Raw genomic sequence first — 16,491 nt, 5'->3', positions numbered from 1 at the left:
AACTACTTAGTAGCTTGCCCCCGCCTATACATTTTCTAACATTTATCTTTAAGACCTTTTCAATTTCTATTTTAGTTATAGAATACAATACTTTTTTTACTTTACAGTTACCAGTTAGTATTTACTAGCAGTCGGGTTTTTTGGTTTTTTTAATAGGGTCTTGGACTGTATTAATAAAGTAATGTGATTTTTGTAAAGGTAGCGGTAGTTTACGGGGCTAGAATATAGTTTTTTGTCGTTTACGCCTTGTGACATTAATCGCTTTCCGTACAGCCAGACGTTAATAATTAAATTATGATAAAAATAAATAAAATTCATGATTTTTCAATTACTCTCTTTGATAAAGAATTCTAGCCCTATAAACTACCACTATACAAAAAATCACATTATTTTATTACTACATTCCAAGACCTATTACGTAATTTAATTAGCATGTTTTCTTTATATAATTTTATTTACCCAGGTTGGAATAGTAGGAAGAACGGGTGCTGGGAAATCTTCACTCATTTCTTCATTGTTCCGCCTCGCCATAGTGGAGGGGGAAATCCTCATCGATGACGTCGACACTTCCTATCTCGCGCTACAGGTTAGTAACAGTCATGAAACAGTATTTGCCTTTGAAATTTTGCAAACTGTCGCGATTTCTATCTACCTAAAGGACTTCAACAGAACTCGACGTATTGAATTGGTATTATACATACTTCTTCGTCTTATAGTTAATACTCTGGAACAATAGGATAGTTTTAATCCTGAAAAAGAATAGGTAGGTACCAACCTATATAGAGAACGTTTGGAACAGGTTCGATTTTGGTAAATAAATTTTGTACCTAAATTACTGTGTGCGATTCATTGCGGGTTTCATTATAACGAGGAAGATTTATACGTACCTACCTATTGTGATATATCACATATATCCATGGAATAGGTAGGTAAGCCCACTCGGGTATAAAGACGGGCTGGTCAACTGACTAAAATAAGTTTGAATTGGACGTTTAGGAAAATTTTACTGGTTTTTTGGACTACGCCAGAAGACTTGCTTCTTTATCCCTACTCCCTACATACCTACAGCGTCACCTATGCTTACTTACTCGACTTTCTTACGAAAGTCTACGCACTTTACAAAATCACTTTGGGAATAGGATAGAGTCTATCCTATTCCCAAAGTGATTTTGTAAAGTGCGTAAGTAATCACTCCAATTTCAAGCAGTGTTGTCTATCCGATAGACAACACTGCTTGAAATTGGAGTGATTAGATTTCGTTCTGGTTTAGTTAGTATTCAGACCATTAAAGCTATTAAGGGTTTGATCATTAAGGCTTAGTAAATTTTAGGTTTTAAGGAAAAAATCTTAGGAAACCGTTTAGTTCGAGTTTTTACACTAGAACATGTACTTATACTAATATCAGTACCTCTACACTATGGTTGCACTCCGATCGACTAATAACTTATTTTTTCAATTATTTCCAGGAATTGCGTTCGAAGATCTCTATTATACCTCAGGAACCAGTGCTATTTTCCGCAACCATACGATACAATTTAGACCCATTCAATAGCTACGACGATGAACAATTATGGAAAGCTCTTGAAGCAGTAAGTACCAGAAATATCATCGCTTGTTTACCTACCATACCCGAAGGGCGCCAACAAGACCCTATTACTAAGCCTCCGCTGTCCGTCCGTCTGTCTGTCAGTGGGCTGTATCTCGTGAGCCGTAATAGGTAGAGAACCGATATTTTCACAGAATGTGTAGGTAGGCTAGGTACTAGGTAGGTATTTCTATTGCCGCTATAACAACAATAATAAAAATTTCAAAATGGCTGCCATGAAAAAATTAGTTATTTTTTGTAGGATGGTACGCACCTTTCGTGTGCGAGTCCGACTCACACTTAACCGATTTTTTGTAAGCACTCACCAATATTTTCAACGATTTCCAGGTTGATTTGAAGGCAGCGATTCCATCGCTAGATTTCAAAGTTTCGGAAGGCGGATCCAACTTTTCACTTGGACAAAGGCAGTTAGTATGCTTGGCGCGGGCAATTCTTCGTGGAAATAGAATTCTGGTGCTGGACGAGGCCACTGCTAATGTGGATCCCAAGTAAGTACCTTTGACAAAACAAGTCACCTAGCTACCTAGCTGTGATAAGCCATCATCAATTTTATTTCTAGTTTTAAGTTAAGTAGGTACTAAAAAAAGATTCCGACGAATTGAGAACCTCCTCCTTTTTTTGAAGTCGGTTAAAAATATCATTTCTGACATTGAAAAGGCGTGAAAACCTTACTAAAGGGTTTGAACATTTTAGTATGGAGCCTGGCCTAGCTACATGTGCGCCATTATCTTTTTCAAAAAAGCGGGTGCGAGTGTGCGGGGCGTTCCCTCCCCGATTGCCACCTCGACCTGTCGCGCACTATACATAGACTGTTGAATAGCATTAAAATGAAGATGAGCCTCAATTATTATCTACCTAAGTACATAGGTACCTACATATTAGGATATTAGTGATTAGATTAGGTAAATGCGTAATGCGCGGTGATAGATGTCCGCATCGTCGGCCTCCTATTTAAAACCATATTTAACTTTAAACTCAGCTTTAACTTTTTGGAGTTATGTGCGTTCTAAGCAATTATATACCTATCACTTGCTTTAATGGTGAAATAAAACTTCGTGAGGAAATCTGAATGCCTGAGCTGAGAGTTCTGTATAATGTACTCAAAGGTGTGTGAAGTCAGCCAATCCGCACTCGGCCAGCGTGGGGGACTATGGCCAACCCCTTCTCATTCTGAGAGGAGACCCGTGCTCAAAAGTGAGCCAGCGATGGGTTGTTGATGATGAAATGCGTAATATATTTTTTAGTATTTAGATACGATCGTATAGGTTAGTCAGCTGTGAATGTATAAATACCTATCCAATTATGGAATTACGTCAGCTTTAGCCTTCGTCTAAACATCGCAGTCGCATACCTATACATTTATTATTTATTTATTTATTTATTTTATATCTAATTAGAACGGCAGTGCCACTTACACTAACTAGATGATTAATAATAAATTTAAATACAAATAAAGGTAGGTACAAGAAAAAAGACATAAAATTCAAAACGATAAAAGATCAAAGAATTTTGAATATGTACGCTGAGAACATTGAATGACATATTCATGCAATGCTCTCAGCGTACTTCAGTAACTCCCGAACCAGTATTATAGACCCATCATTAAATGGGTCCCATTGAGCATTATTGTCCAAAAGCGCGTTGAATGATGCTAATGAACGGGGTACAGGTGACATAGATCTAGCAACAGTGCGATGATGTGGGACCACGAAAAGTTTATTTTTTCGTGGACGAAGATTACTGTTGGATTCAGGGACACGTATGCGACACAGTTGGTCATGAAGTTCTGGAGCATTAACATCTCGCAAAATTTGACACATAATTTTCAGTTGGTCGCAAATGCGTCTGACAATTATTATAATTTTTTATTAGTATGGATGTAGGTTAGGTTAGATTTTAGACAATAGACGCCATCATTACTGTTTACCCGCTTGTTAAATATAGAGAGAGATTATAGAGAGAGTGAAATCACGTCATGCGTTGCCAGACACTAGTATCGTGACAGACACCTTTAAACATTAAAACTTTAAGGGTGTCTGGTATGCAAGGAGTTGCCACCATACTGTCTGGCAATGCATGGCGTGTTTTCTAATACTATTCTGAAGAAGATGAATTAAATTAGATTTTATTACTTTGACGTAAGATTTTTTACACCTTTATTACCCGTTATCTCCCAAAGCCACCATGATCCAAACTTCATAATCGCTGAACGTTGCTCCCTGTGTTAGAGATAGCACACAGAACAACTTTCAGCTTTTATAAAATAACGACGGTCTGACACGCGCTGGCTCTTAGTCCAATAAGTTTTTTAAAAACATTGCAAGTTTCTTAGACAGCTGTTTTTGACAAAACTATCTATAACAAATAATCACCGACAAAGTTTTTAGCATTGATTTAACAACCTTGGTTGTTTCGTCAATGGTTTTCAGCAACTAGCATGGCTGCGGAACCACTTGTGTGATACGCATTTGACCAGTTTTTTATTGTTATTTTCAGAACAGACGAGTTTATCCAAAAAACAATTAGAAAGCGCTTCGCGGACTGCACGGTGGTCACAGTAGCTCATCGACTCAACACAATAATGGATTCGGATCGTGTTATGGTAATGGACTCTGGTCGGCTGGTTGAATTCGACCACCCATACAGATTGCTGAACAATCCTCAAGGCTACTTTACGAAGATGGTCAAAGAGACCAGTGACAAGTTGTCGGAGCAGTTGTACAAAATTGCAGAGAAAACATTCCTGGACAGTGGCGGTGTAAAAGAATAATGGGACTGATTCTGAGCGCAACTAAGTTTTAAAACAATCGCATCCTCTTCTTACTAATAGGTATACCTACTTAATATGAAAAAGACAGACACAGTCGGACACAGTTTTAACACACGGCACAGAGTTTTAAATTTAATGTAGAGCCGTCAAACCTCGTGACCATTTGGTTGCCAATCGGCGAGCGTATTGTTTAATAGTTAGTCTTTAAATATAGAATTCATGTTCCGTCCTTTTTTAGAAAATTAATAAGAAGAGGACGCAGATGCTCTGAATTTAGTTTGAAAAAATAGAACAGAAACGGCGCCATTGTTAGATAATAAGTACGAGTAGTTGTACCTACCATTTAGGCTCCGCGCAAACGGGCAACTTAACACAGCCATATACCTATTACCCACATGCTAAATGCCAGTCGTGACTACGTTAAGCTTACTTTAATAGTCATCACCATCAGCCCATCGCTGGCCCACAATTGAGCACGGGTCTCTCCTCAGAATGAGGAGGGCTTTGGCCATAGTCCATTACACTGGGCAATTACGTATTGGCAGACGTCACACACATTTTTTATGGTAAATTCTCTGTCAAGCAAGTATCTTCCCGAAGTTTTTCCTTCATAGCTACATCAAGTGACATTTAATTGCTTGAAACGCAAGTAACTCCGAAATGTTAATGGTGCGTCAGCGTGCCCGGAATCGAACCCTCGATCTCCCAAATAAGAGGTCGGTGTCTTAACCACTAGGCCATCACCTCTTTTTATTTATTAATAGTCTCACTCGCACCTATTACTTACATAGTTGACTTTAGGTGTGGTGCCAGAGGAGTGGTGACACGTGCAGGTGTCGTGGTAGCACGAGTAAGGCGAATCGCTACAAAATGAATGAAAAATGAAATAGACGCAGCTTGTCGCTGTTGAAGTTGTGGCGAGAGGCCTGTTTACGCAGACTCTTATACTATTAAGTGTAATGTAATTAGTTAAGTAGGTAAGAATAATTATCGTTTTGGAATGATGCAGTTAGGTACTTAGAATTATAATTGCGATGGTGTAATAATTACACGTTAACAGGAATAAAAATAATTCTTAAGGTATGCAAGGTCCTATTTTAAGTTCATTGCTGTTAGGGTACCTAGTTTAGTTTAACTACATACCTATATATTATGTTAATCATACCAATTGGATATTCTAATTTTACTTCTCAAGTGTTCAGATACCTACATAGTTTTTATTTCTATAAATAAATAATAATTATGAAATAAATATCTAGGCTGGCTAGGCAGTACCTAGGAAATACCTACCAACAGTGCGACAAGGCTCTTTTGGCGCGTGGCGAAAATCGGAACTAGCGTTGCCGTCAAGTGTCCCCTTAGTTAACCGACTTCAAAAAAAGGAGGAGGTTCTCAATTCGTCGGAATCTTTTTTTTTTGTTATTTGAATAGTCTACGCCTTTGTTCTGCAACTAACGCCCCCCCCTGTCAATGTCATTCAAGTGCTAAAAGAACCTTGTCGTACTGTACTTAGGTACATCTAGATTCTAGAATGTAATATGACGTGTTAACAATGCTTTCGCGCATCGTACATCCGGTTGAGTGGAAACTTTGAACAGTTGTTGTTGATACTTGTATGAAGTTTTCCGACATAGTTAGTACCTACCATCAACCAGGTGGCGCACGAGTCGTTATAACAAAAGAGGCATTGCAAGTTGTAACGCATGCCGGGCAAAGTAAATTGTAACACGGTCTGCCCGCGAAATTCAAATTTATTTTGGTTTTTCGCAATTTGTAAACTAATACGACAAAGTAGGCTTGTGGCATTCAAATTGAGCCCCTAGCAGTATCATCTTCACAGGCTTATATAAAAATATTTACTTGAAAGCGTCCAGTTTAAGATAATATGAAGATAATAGTCAAAATAATGAGTTTGACGTGAGCTACTCACAAATTACTCATAAATTAAATTTGAATTTCGCGGGCAGACCCGAGTCTTGGGCCTTAAGGTTTTTTTGTTAAATATCTACCTACCTTGTTTTGTACATAACGGCACAGAATATATAATAGTACTAACGGCATGTTATTCCAATACGGAGTACGGACTGAGTGATGAATGGGAATGAATGAAAATTTTAGTTGTTTAGAGGAAGCGCTGACGAAAACTGTTATTTATTTTTATCAAAACACCATCAATTGTACGTTTTATACCGTACCTTTTGAGACATTATAAATAATGTGATTGCCATAGAGGTTAACCTCGAACAAATAAAAATAAACTATACCTACGGACGTTTATTTTATTTCTGTGTTTGTATCTTTGTAATATTAGAGGTAGCTATGCCTACGTCAATCAGTAGATAAGTAGGTATATGTAGGTATATTTCCAATAAAAAATCTATTATGTTTTTCTTTGCTATACAGGGTGTAATTGGAACGCTAGCGAAAACTTAGCGCTTTTATTATAATACCTAAACACAATCCAATATCAATAACCATTTGTCTCATACTTGTAAGTAGTTTTAGTGATTTATTATTTTTAAAACCCGTAATGTATACAGAATGCAAAATTCGGGGTCGACGCCCCGCCTATCTATTTACGCAACTTTCGTTGACCTCTAGCTCAGTCAGATGTTTTATTTGCAGTGAGTTTGCAAAGGTGCTGGAGTGGCGACCTCGCACCGGAAGGCGCAGCGTTGGAAGACCCCACCCCCACACTAGTCGCAGGGAGCCATTGGATTCAGGCGGCGCAAGACCGTGGCGTGTGGAAGTCCCTACAAGAGACCTCCAGCAGTGGACGTATATCGGTTAATGATGATGATGATTCGCTACATGTTTTGTCATGCATGCATCATTATAATAATATAAACCATAATTTATACCTATACTTAAGCATAAGTATAGGTTCGGCGTAGTGGATTTGTGAACTACATATTATGTGCAGTTATTTCGACGTAGGTGTGCTATTAAAATAATACAATTAGCACTTGTAAGTTTTCAAAACCAATGGTATATGGTACGCGACAGGTCGAGATGGCAATCGTGGGAGGAATGCCCCGCACACCCGCACAGACCCCGCGCTAACCCGGTGCGAACGAGCGCGGCTGTGGGGGTGTGCGGGGCATCTCCCCGCCTCATACCCCGATTGCCATCTCAACCTGACGCGGACTAAGTATATCTAAGTAGGTACTTATCTAAAAGAGCACTATGAATAAACGACAAACATAATATAATATTAACATCGCTATACCCAACGACGTGTCGTGATTTTTTTCATGGGTATAGAATATAGATAAAGACCTGGAGAGTGACCAGGCTACTTTTTATCCCGGGAAATCAGAGTTCCCACAGGTTTATTTAAAAACGTGTATCCACGCGTACGAAGTCGCGGACATCAACTAGTACCTACTTAATAATTGTAGCTATGCAGGAAATGGAACTAACTACCTAGCTAGGTATTTCGATTTTGGGTATTGCCTACTGAAGTTAAGTACCTTGAGTGATTCAGGAAAATGGTGAGATGATAATGTACGCAGGAGTTGATACATCCAGGGAAACGCTGAACGCATGGTGTTGCTATTCAGATTAACAAGCACAGACACTGCCATCTCCGACTTCACACTGCTCTTTAATCGTGCAATGATGTTAAATGTAGGACGGCTCAACTCACGTTTGTCAGACAGAGTATGCCTGACTAGTTCCGAACCCGTCCGGAGTCCATTCAATGCAAACCTTACGAGACGCAGCCCGCGCTGCTCGCAGTCTTCTGGGCACCGCATCGCGAGCAGAGACCCATTGAATAAGCAATCTAAAAATATGCAATGCGCAATATCAAATTGTAGAGACATGAATGAATTTAAAAAAACATCAAAGGACAAGTATGTACCTAAGTACAGAAAAAGAACAGTAGGTAACTTGGCGAAAGTAAGGGAGAAGTTTGAGATAGTCTCAAAGAGAAAGTTTCAGGCATAAACAAACCTGCTTCGAAGATTTTATCGATAAGGAAACCTGAATGTCGGACAAAATTATCAATCTAATGGAAGACCGGTACCTGTATAATATAGCCTCTACAAATATAGCTGAATATGAAGCCCTAATGTGGACTCAAACGATTCCACGAGATTCGATGCAGCGTGTTTGTATGACTCGGGTTCCCTTTTTACGATTTTGGTATGGAATCCTAATAATTAATTTAACTTTACATTTTTTTTACACCAAAAACAGGACAGGATGATGTGGCTAATTCTGTTGTACACAACCCCTTAACTAAAATCTATTGCTCTAAGCATTATGAAATGGATACCTTTCATAATCTCAGTGAGGAAAATGATGGCACTAGATTTAGATTCGTCAACTTAGTTTAGACTTTAAAGGTTTGTTTTACAACAGAATTAGCCACATTGTTCGTTTCAATAATAATAAAAATTCTGTTTGCTTCAGAACTACTAACATAATTTATTATTTTTAATCAATAACCATAATTAAGCATTTAAGATTTTGTAAATGATGGTAGGTAATTGGTAAAGTAAAATTTTGGCAGAAATGGCAGACACTCTCATTATTGGCAGAAATGTATTGTTGCAACAAGAATCCCCATAAATTCAGGCAATCAAAACAAATTCCCACAGGATTTTTTAAAACTGAAATCCACACAGACAAAGTCACAGGCATCAGCTAGTGAAATATATACTTTTAACTTTTAAGGTCCCAACACACTTACACTGCACGCAGCACGTTTAATATTGTTTATATTATAATATGAGCTTGTAGGGAGCAAAGCTCACTGCTGCGCGGCAAATATGGTTTACTTATTACTTATGAATTTGCTTGGAGCAAGGCACTAACGCGTCGCGTCCCGTCGCGTCGCGCAGCGTAAGTGCGTTTGAACATTTTCCAAAAAACATAGGTGGGCTGAATATATTTTGTCCTATAAAATATTAATGAAAAAAGTAACTAACTAGGGCATCTTTTTAGCATTTTCAAAAAACAACTATGTTACAATATGACCATGTCAACATATTATAACATGTTACTTTATTCAACAAACACAATGTGCAAACATGAATTTAAAAAAATTAGATCTTAAATTATGACGATTAACCAGTTTCACAACTACCAGATAGACTTGAACTAATAAATTTTATATTTTGTCAGATTCCATGCCGCTTCCTGATCAAAGAAATTGTATGTACTACTACGTAGTCAAATTTGTTACATAAAGTTTATCTGGCAGTTAAGAAACAGGCCTTTTTATTATTAATACTGTTGGATAAACATAGGTGTTACTTTGCTGAAGTACATGATACACAAGTAACTATAAGCTTAATTTGCTACAATTTGCACAGATAAATCTAGGTAGGTTTATGATACAACATGCAGCATGCACTGCCGGCTCCCCCACTACTAAACATATTCAAAAAGGAAACTACCAAGCATCCAAATGCAACACCATACAAATCTTCCAAAGCACACTCAACAGATGTTTCACTCTAACACTGAAGCATCCTCAGATAATGTAGACTACAATGCACTTCATAATAATTGTGCAATTGTGCATGTGCAATCACTTTACAACTGTGCATTGTACTTCTACTGATACTGAGGATGCTCCAGTGTTGAAGTGAAATGTACATTGAATGTATTTTAGAAGACTTGTGTGATGTTGCATGGTGGTGGTTGTCTTGCTTGCTTGGTGGCTTGCCTCTCCTGCATGTTTAGCAGTGGGAGGGCGAACAGCGCTTACTGCATGCTGAATGTTGTTCCTACCACAAAGATCTTGTTAGCTTGCTTTCCCTGCATGTAGAGCAGTGGGAGTGCAAGCGGCACATATGGTATGCTGCATGTTGTACCCTATTTATGTTTTAGCAGATTATAGTAAATTAAGTTTATTTTTCTTTGTGTATTAATATTGTTTAAAGCAAATTCATACTACTTGTGATTTCATATTAAAATCTACATTATAACTAAAAGTATAACTCAATATGTACTGTCAAACAATAAAATTCTCAATCCAGTTGATTTTATACATCATACAAATAATTTTTCAATATCTCAAACAAGCTATTCTATGAATTCCTTGTATAATTAAGCACATAGTAACATTATGCTATTTAGCACACAAATCCACATTTAACTATTTGCTATTGGACTATTCCTTGCTGTTATTGTATATCAGGCAAGTCCTCCTCTTCATTGGAACTTGAGTCATTAAGCTCATAATCATCTGCAAAAGGTTTTGAGAACATGTTGTCGGAATCTTCATTCATTTGCTCATCGCTACTATCTCCTTCAACCTGCCATCGGTTGAAATCCACTCTAAGCCAGTGGTGCTTCTTTCTATCACTTGTCAATGAGGGCCAGAATGATTCATCTTGTTGCTCCTTCGCTAAAACAACCTCAATAATTCTGCCTTTATTCAAATGACTACTCTTTTCTGGATCAATTTCTGCGTACAATGGTATTTCAACTTCGTATAATTTCTGTTCTGGTGCACATATACCTTTAAAGGACACTAGTTTTCTCTCTATTTTGATATCCGGTTTTTCACACTCTACATTAAAAGTTAAAAACACATTAGAATTTCCCTGCGCCCAGGACACTGACGGTGGAGTTGCGATTATTTCGGAATTCATGATAATAAATAGTTAAATAGTTTTCTTGCCTGCAAAATTATATTGTTAAACGTTAATTATTAACTTATTAAATCTATTCAGGCAGGCGAAGCTTTCGTATAACAAAATTTTTGTATGACATGGATGACTGAAATGGACATGCAGCAACCAACAGCAACCACAGAATAATAACTCATTAATTAGGTTAATCATGGGTTAATCTCTTTAAGTAGTAGTATAAAAAATTTCTCTGTGGTCATAAAAAGTCAGTCGGAAATCCGAATTTCTCTCAGACTAAGAATAAGGAGTGGTTTATACTATAAATAAAAACAATTTTCTGATATAGTAGATAATCTATGTTTCTGTGTTTCTGTTCTTTTATTTTTAATCTATTGAATTTCAAAGAGCTACTTGTTTGGTTATGTTGGTGGTACTGTCTTTCTGTCAGTGTTAGTTTTTAATGTTGGTGTTAAAGCATGCAATCCAGTTCATACATTTTCGATTTTGTCTGAAAAAAGTATACGTTACATACTCTTTGCAGTTTAAAAAAATACCTATAAAAAGAAAATGAAATATATATCGATGTGAAACAGTGAATTTTTATCAAAATGAGTGAGAACAGGGGTAAAACATCAAACCATTCTTAATTAAAATGCGAAACTCTCGCAGTCATATCGGCAAAACCCTTAGCGAACCTATTATTATTGGTTACATGAGTGTTGATGTTGATCGCCAGTATCATTCTGATTTATCGCAGCTGAAATTCTTAAACTCTATTAATAATGGATCGACATCCTTGGACTTAAACCATAATATAACATCAGCTGTAAAAAGGAATACCGAAGATAATGAAGAAAAGATTGATCTACTACTAAAATTTCTTCAAGACAAACACCAGTATTTATTCCCTCAATTTCAGGCTGACTTCATTACCTATAGAAGAACGTTAATTAGTGTTATGTGTGCCGCTTTTGATCAAGAACGTATTTTGATAAGAGCAAGCTTGTTTAAAGGGTCCATATACTTATGTTCCATTGAAAGTGAACAGAAAATATCCAGAAGGAAATCTCGTAGTAAGGAAGAAATGAAATTTTGTGCCTGGGGATACAAATTCGAACAATATATGTCATCAGGTAAATGTTTTAAAATGTATAACCTTAGATCAATGATATTCTATCGCCTTAATAATAGTGTTCTGAAGAGTTGTTTGCCTTTATTCTACCCTCATTTATCTATAACCACACCGCATCCTACCATACAAGTAATTGGTATGGTGTAATTTCACCCTCACCACCTGGCTAGTGCCACATATTTTTCTCCAAGCACATGCTAACTGTGGAATCAACTCTCTTTGGCGGTGTTCCCACTAGGTTTTAACATGGGGTTGTTCTAGGGGCGGATTGACAAATTCCTGAAAAGCTGGCAAGTAGTTCCTCTGGTGCATCTAATGTTCATGGACGATGGTAATTACTTAACATCACGTGCCCTGCCTGGTTGTTTGCCCATTGCCAGTAGAGCCAGACTCAGATATTTATAATTACAAAATCTTTCAGTTTCTTTTTGAAAATGTTTATCTTACTGATATTTTTTATTTCTGTAGCTAATTTATCAAACATTTGTGCTCTTTCAAAGGTTCCTTTTTTTACAGAGCCCTAAATTTAACTTATATTTTACAGTACCTACCTACTATAATATGAAGGTACTCGTATTATAGACATCCACAAAATGTTATAACTTATAAGTAATAATAGTAGATTATTAACCAAGGGGATAAAGCAGTGTCTTCTGTCGCGGGTGACGATTTAAATCGCGAGCGTAACGAAGGACTCAAGGTTTACTCCCGAGCGTAGCGAGGGTGTTAAAAACTTAAATCACAAGCGAAGCGAGGGATTTAAGACGAGTCCTGAGTGTAGCGAGGGATTTAAGTTCACCCAAGACTAAGACAGCTTTATCACCGAGGTAAATACTCTACTTTTCGTACCATTTGCAAAAAAATTGACACAATAATAATATGAGATAAGCATTTACTAAACGTATTTTTAGAAAATTAACTTATTTATAAAAATAAATTAAATAAACTTAACCTTTATGTACCTATTTGAAGAAAACAAAAACGCGGCAAATTCCTAATAACGCGACATATTTTTTTGTCGGAAAAGCAAAGGCATCAAGCTCATACGGCCTCGTCGGTTTTCGTAATTTTATTTAATAATCATTACTGCATATTAAATGCGTATTCCTTTTTTAAAAAGATGTATAATGCTTTATATACAAACTCAATGGTGTAAACACAGATGTAGTCTGTCTGTCTGGTGGAAGGCCTCGGCCGTGGCTAGTTACCACCCTACCGGCAAAGCCGTGCCGCCAAGCAATTTAGCGTTCCGGTATGATGCCGTGTAGAAACCAAAGGTGTATGGGTTTAATAAAAACTGCCATACTCCTTCCAGGTTAGCCCGCTCCCACCTTAGACTGCATCGTCACTTACCATTAGGTGAGATTGCAGTCAAGGGCAGTCAATCTTGTATCTGAATAAATAAATAAAAAGTTCAGTACAAATTTCGGTACCTAAGTATTCCAAATTTAAATCACATTCTCTCCCTAGGGGATGAATGAAATTCAGTACAATTTTCTTTCCCTGTTTTTAACAGATTAAAAATGACTACTGTTATGTACGCTTTTTGTAGCATTGAATGTCACTTTTGAGCAAGTGGTACGAAAATAAAAATACCTATGTATTATTTTTTTTGAACCATACCATTTTCCGTGGCTATGACGTCAAATTGTTACGGTTGCGAACTGCATTCTCTCAATGGTTGTGTAGTAAGAACTGAAATATATTATTGCAGATCAGCCTAACTTAGAACCTGATATACAAGCACCTGTAATTGAGAATGCAGAATTTTCAATGTTTTATTATTCTAAGTTGGGTGATTATAGATTGTTATATGGAGCACAAATTGATTCTCTACTTACTGAAAAATCCACTTTACCAAAACCAAAGGCAAAAGATTTTGATACCAATTTAAACTATCTACGAAGTAACAGTTTTGCAGAGTTAAAAACAAATAGAGAAATACAATACATGAGGCAAGAATTTTTTTTTAAGTATGTATACTATTTTTAAACATAATATAATATAATATGAATATAATATAATACTGCCCACATTTGGCCCAAAAGTGCCCAGCATATTCTTATTGTGAAAAAAATTATATAATATTTGTTAAAAAAAAATCAAGTTTTAATACTTATGTATGATACACATTAATAAATCAATGATGATACATTTAAAACCATTATGAAGTGGCAAAACCTTACTATATGATGTCTTTGTACAATTTGAATATTGATACTATGGAAAATCCTAATAATATTATAAATATGAAGTGTGGATGTTGGATGTTTGTTACTCAATCACGCAAAAACGGCTTAACGGATTTGGATGAAATTTGGAATGAAGATAGATTATACCCTGCATTAATACATAGCTACTTTTTATCCCGGAAAATCAAAGAGAAAATGAAAAACGTAAATCCACGCGGATGAAGTCGCGGGCATCAGCTAGTAAAAAATAAAAATAATTTGTAACATTAAAACCCTCTTTTTCAAATCCAAATTTTTACCAATTAATTGCTTTAATGTATACTGTTGCTTCCATATAGTTTCATGTGTGGCACCTAAGGGCCTAATTTACTATGGCCACCTGGCATTCCCCTGACAAATCCCTGTCAAATACCTATTTTACTCTTAGGGGTTGAATAATCAAAAATCCTTTCTTAGCAGATGTCCACATCATTAATAGCTATCTGCATGCCAAACAGCCTGATTCGTTCAGTAGTTTGGGCTGTGCATTGATAGATCAGTCAGGACTATGAATTCTATATAATATACAGATGGATTGACACCTCATACATCAAAATCGGCTCGGTAGTTTAGGCGCTACAGTTGAACATAGATGTAAATACAATCGAGCATACTACATGTATGTAATAGTTTGTCCGCCATTATTAAGTGAATTTTACTGCACAGTAGGTACTTATTGCACTTTTTCATTTGATATTTACAGAAAACATAAATTACTACTATGCTGGTGTCAATGTTACTTAGCAAACCTAAAAGGATTATATGTGGGCTTTAGAAATGATCAAGGTATTGTTGAACGGTTGCAGTGGTTTGATACTCAAGATATTGTCTCCTATTGCAAGGTAACACATACATTTTATTTTGTAATTAAAAGTTATGGGGGAACAAAGAAGATTTTTTAATAATTAAACCAAAAATTAAACTAAGCATTTTGATAGGATCTAAATGTCAAATTCTAAAATAATGATGTATACACTGTGGCTAATTCCGTTGTACACAATCTCTAAACTAAACTAAAATGGCACGTCTAAACCTATTGCTATCCCTATCATAATGTTGCTTGCGGAAAAGGATAGCACTAGATTTAGACCTTCTAATTTAGTTTAGTTTAGAGATTGTGTACAACAGAATCGGCCCCACTGTATATTTAAATAAAGAATAGTGATGTGATATGGTTAAGTTTGGTCATTGTGAATGTGTCAATGAACCAGCTCTTACCTACTTCTCTATTTTAGACATAATATACAATTTGAGCATAATATACAATTTTTAAATAGGTATACCTACATATATTTTTTACTATACTTAATATACTTATTATAGTAAAATTACTGTTTTATTGGCATTATTTTTGATACCTTATCAACTATGTACATAAATGTATCTAATAAAGAGGAGAGTGACATAGGCTACTTTTTATCCCGGAAAATCAAAGAGTTCCCACGGGATTTTTGAAAACCTAAATCCCCGCGTACGAAGTCACGGGCATTAGCTAGTTAAAAAATAAAAAGCAAAAGTTTTTGCAGGTAAAATATTTCTCATTAAATTATGCTACTATCTGTTTCAGTATGAATGGCATCCACAAATTGCATTGGATTATTTAAACCAATTCTTAACATTCGTCAAACGCAGCTTTGAACAATATCAAAATCAAACTGGTCCAGTCACACTACAGTTTCAATTTAATATTGATAAATCCATTTCAGTAACTGAGAACTGTGACAATGACATTTTGCCCACTTGGTATACTCAAGCTTAGTGTGTAGGTACCTACCTAAATGGCAAATTTCGAATATTGTAGTACAAATTAATTTTACAAATTACACTACATTATTATAAAAATAAAATAATATGTAAGTAAATAAAATAGCCTTTTATATTAAAGTCCTTTGTACAATTTCCCCCTTTTATTTATTTATTATTATTATTTTTATATATTTTTTTTGAATATTAGGTACAATAAAACTTAAAGCTAGCCTTATTTATAAATAATATTTTAATTTATTTTTTTATAGGTGTATTATAGAGGGTTACTTTTTATCCGCTTTATATTAATATTTTGAAGGGTAGTTCAGAAATCGATACCTAAAATACATAATCGATCGCTTAGGTAAATGATTTTACAGCTATATACCTACTTTGGACTTGGGACAGGTCCCATG

General features: G+C 36.0%; 3 protein-coding genes across 7 annotated transcripts in view; 2 read left to right on the top strand and 1 right to left on the bottom strand.

Moving 5' to 3' along the window:
* The window catches only part of LOC117997045 (ATP-binding cassette sub-family C member 4-like), a 56,665-nt gene extending 50,026 nt beyond the window's left edge, over nt 1-6,639 (top strand). For 2 of the 3 annotated variants that reach the window (XM_069498273.1, XM_069498272.1), the window contains exons 22-25: nt 464-586; nt 1,467-1,589; nt 1,934-2,094; nt 4,103-6,639. In XM_069498273.1, the coding sequence (XP_069354374.1) occupies nt 464-586; nt 1,467-1,589; nt 1,934-2,094; nt 4,103-4,376 (681 nt within the window). In that variant the 3' untranslated portion in view covers nt 4,377-6,639. The remainder of the gene's footprint in view (nt 1-463; nt 587-1,466; nt 1,590-1,933; nt 2,095-4,102) is intronic. The other variant, XM_069498274.1, reaches the window with a different exon arrangement.
* A 2,141-nt stretch (nt 6,640-8,780) lies between these two features.
* Nucleotides 8,781-11,139, bottom strand: LOC117997072 (prostaglandin E synthase 3 homolog). Its single transcript, XM_069498336.1, has one exon. It carries the CDS (start codon nt 10,985-10,987, stop codon nt 10,517-10,519), a length of 471 nt encoding a protein of 156 aa, XP_069354437.1. The 5' UTR covers nt 10,988-11,139; the 3' UTR covers nt 8,781-10,516.
* Nucleotides 11,140-11,445: 306 nt separating this feature from the next.
* LOC117997059 (decapping and exoribonuclease protein Rai1-like) lies at nt 11,446-16,091 on the top strand. Of its 3 annotated transcripts, XM_069498327.1 has the most exons (5): nt 11,446-11,590; nt 11,886-12,099; nt 13,813-14,071; nt 15,033-15,171; nt 15,897-16,091. In XM_069498327.1, exons 2-5 carry the CDS (start codon nt 11,925-11,927, stop codon nt 16,086-16,088), a joined length of 765 nt encoding a protein of 254 aa, XP_069354428.1. In that variant the 5' UTR covers nt 11,446-11,590; nt 11,886-11,924; the 3' UTR covers nt 16,089-16,091. The 3 variants fall into 3 exon arrangements, with proteins under 3 accessions (XP_069354428.1, XP_069354427.1, XP_034841129.1); XM_069498326.1 differs by having other exon boundaries at nt 11,458-12,099; nt 13,813-14,053; XM_034985238.2 differs by having other exon boundaries at nt 11,459-12,099.
* The last annotated feature ends 400 nt before the right edge of the window (nt 16,092-16,491 follow it).

The sequence above is a fragment of the Maniola hyperantus genome, chromosome 4 (genome assembly GCF_902806685.2).
Source record: "Maniola hyperantus chromosome 4, iAphHyp1.2, whole genome shotgun sequence".
In the NCBI taxonomy this organism is placed as follows: domain Eukaryota; kingdom Metazoa; phylum Arthropoda; class Insecta; order Lepidoptera; family Nymphalidae; genus Maniola; species Maniola hyperantus.
The sequence above is the reverse complement of the archived record's forward strand: the minus strand, read 5'-3'. Positions and strand labels throughout refer to the sequence as shown.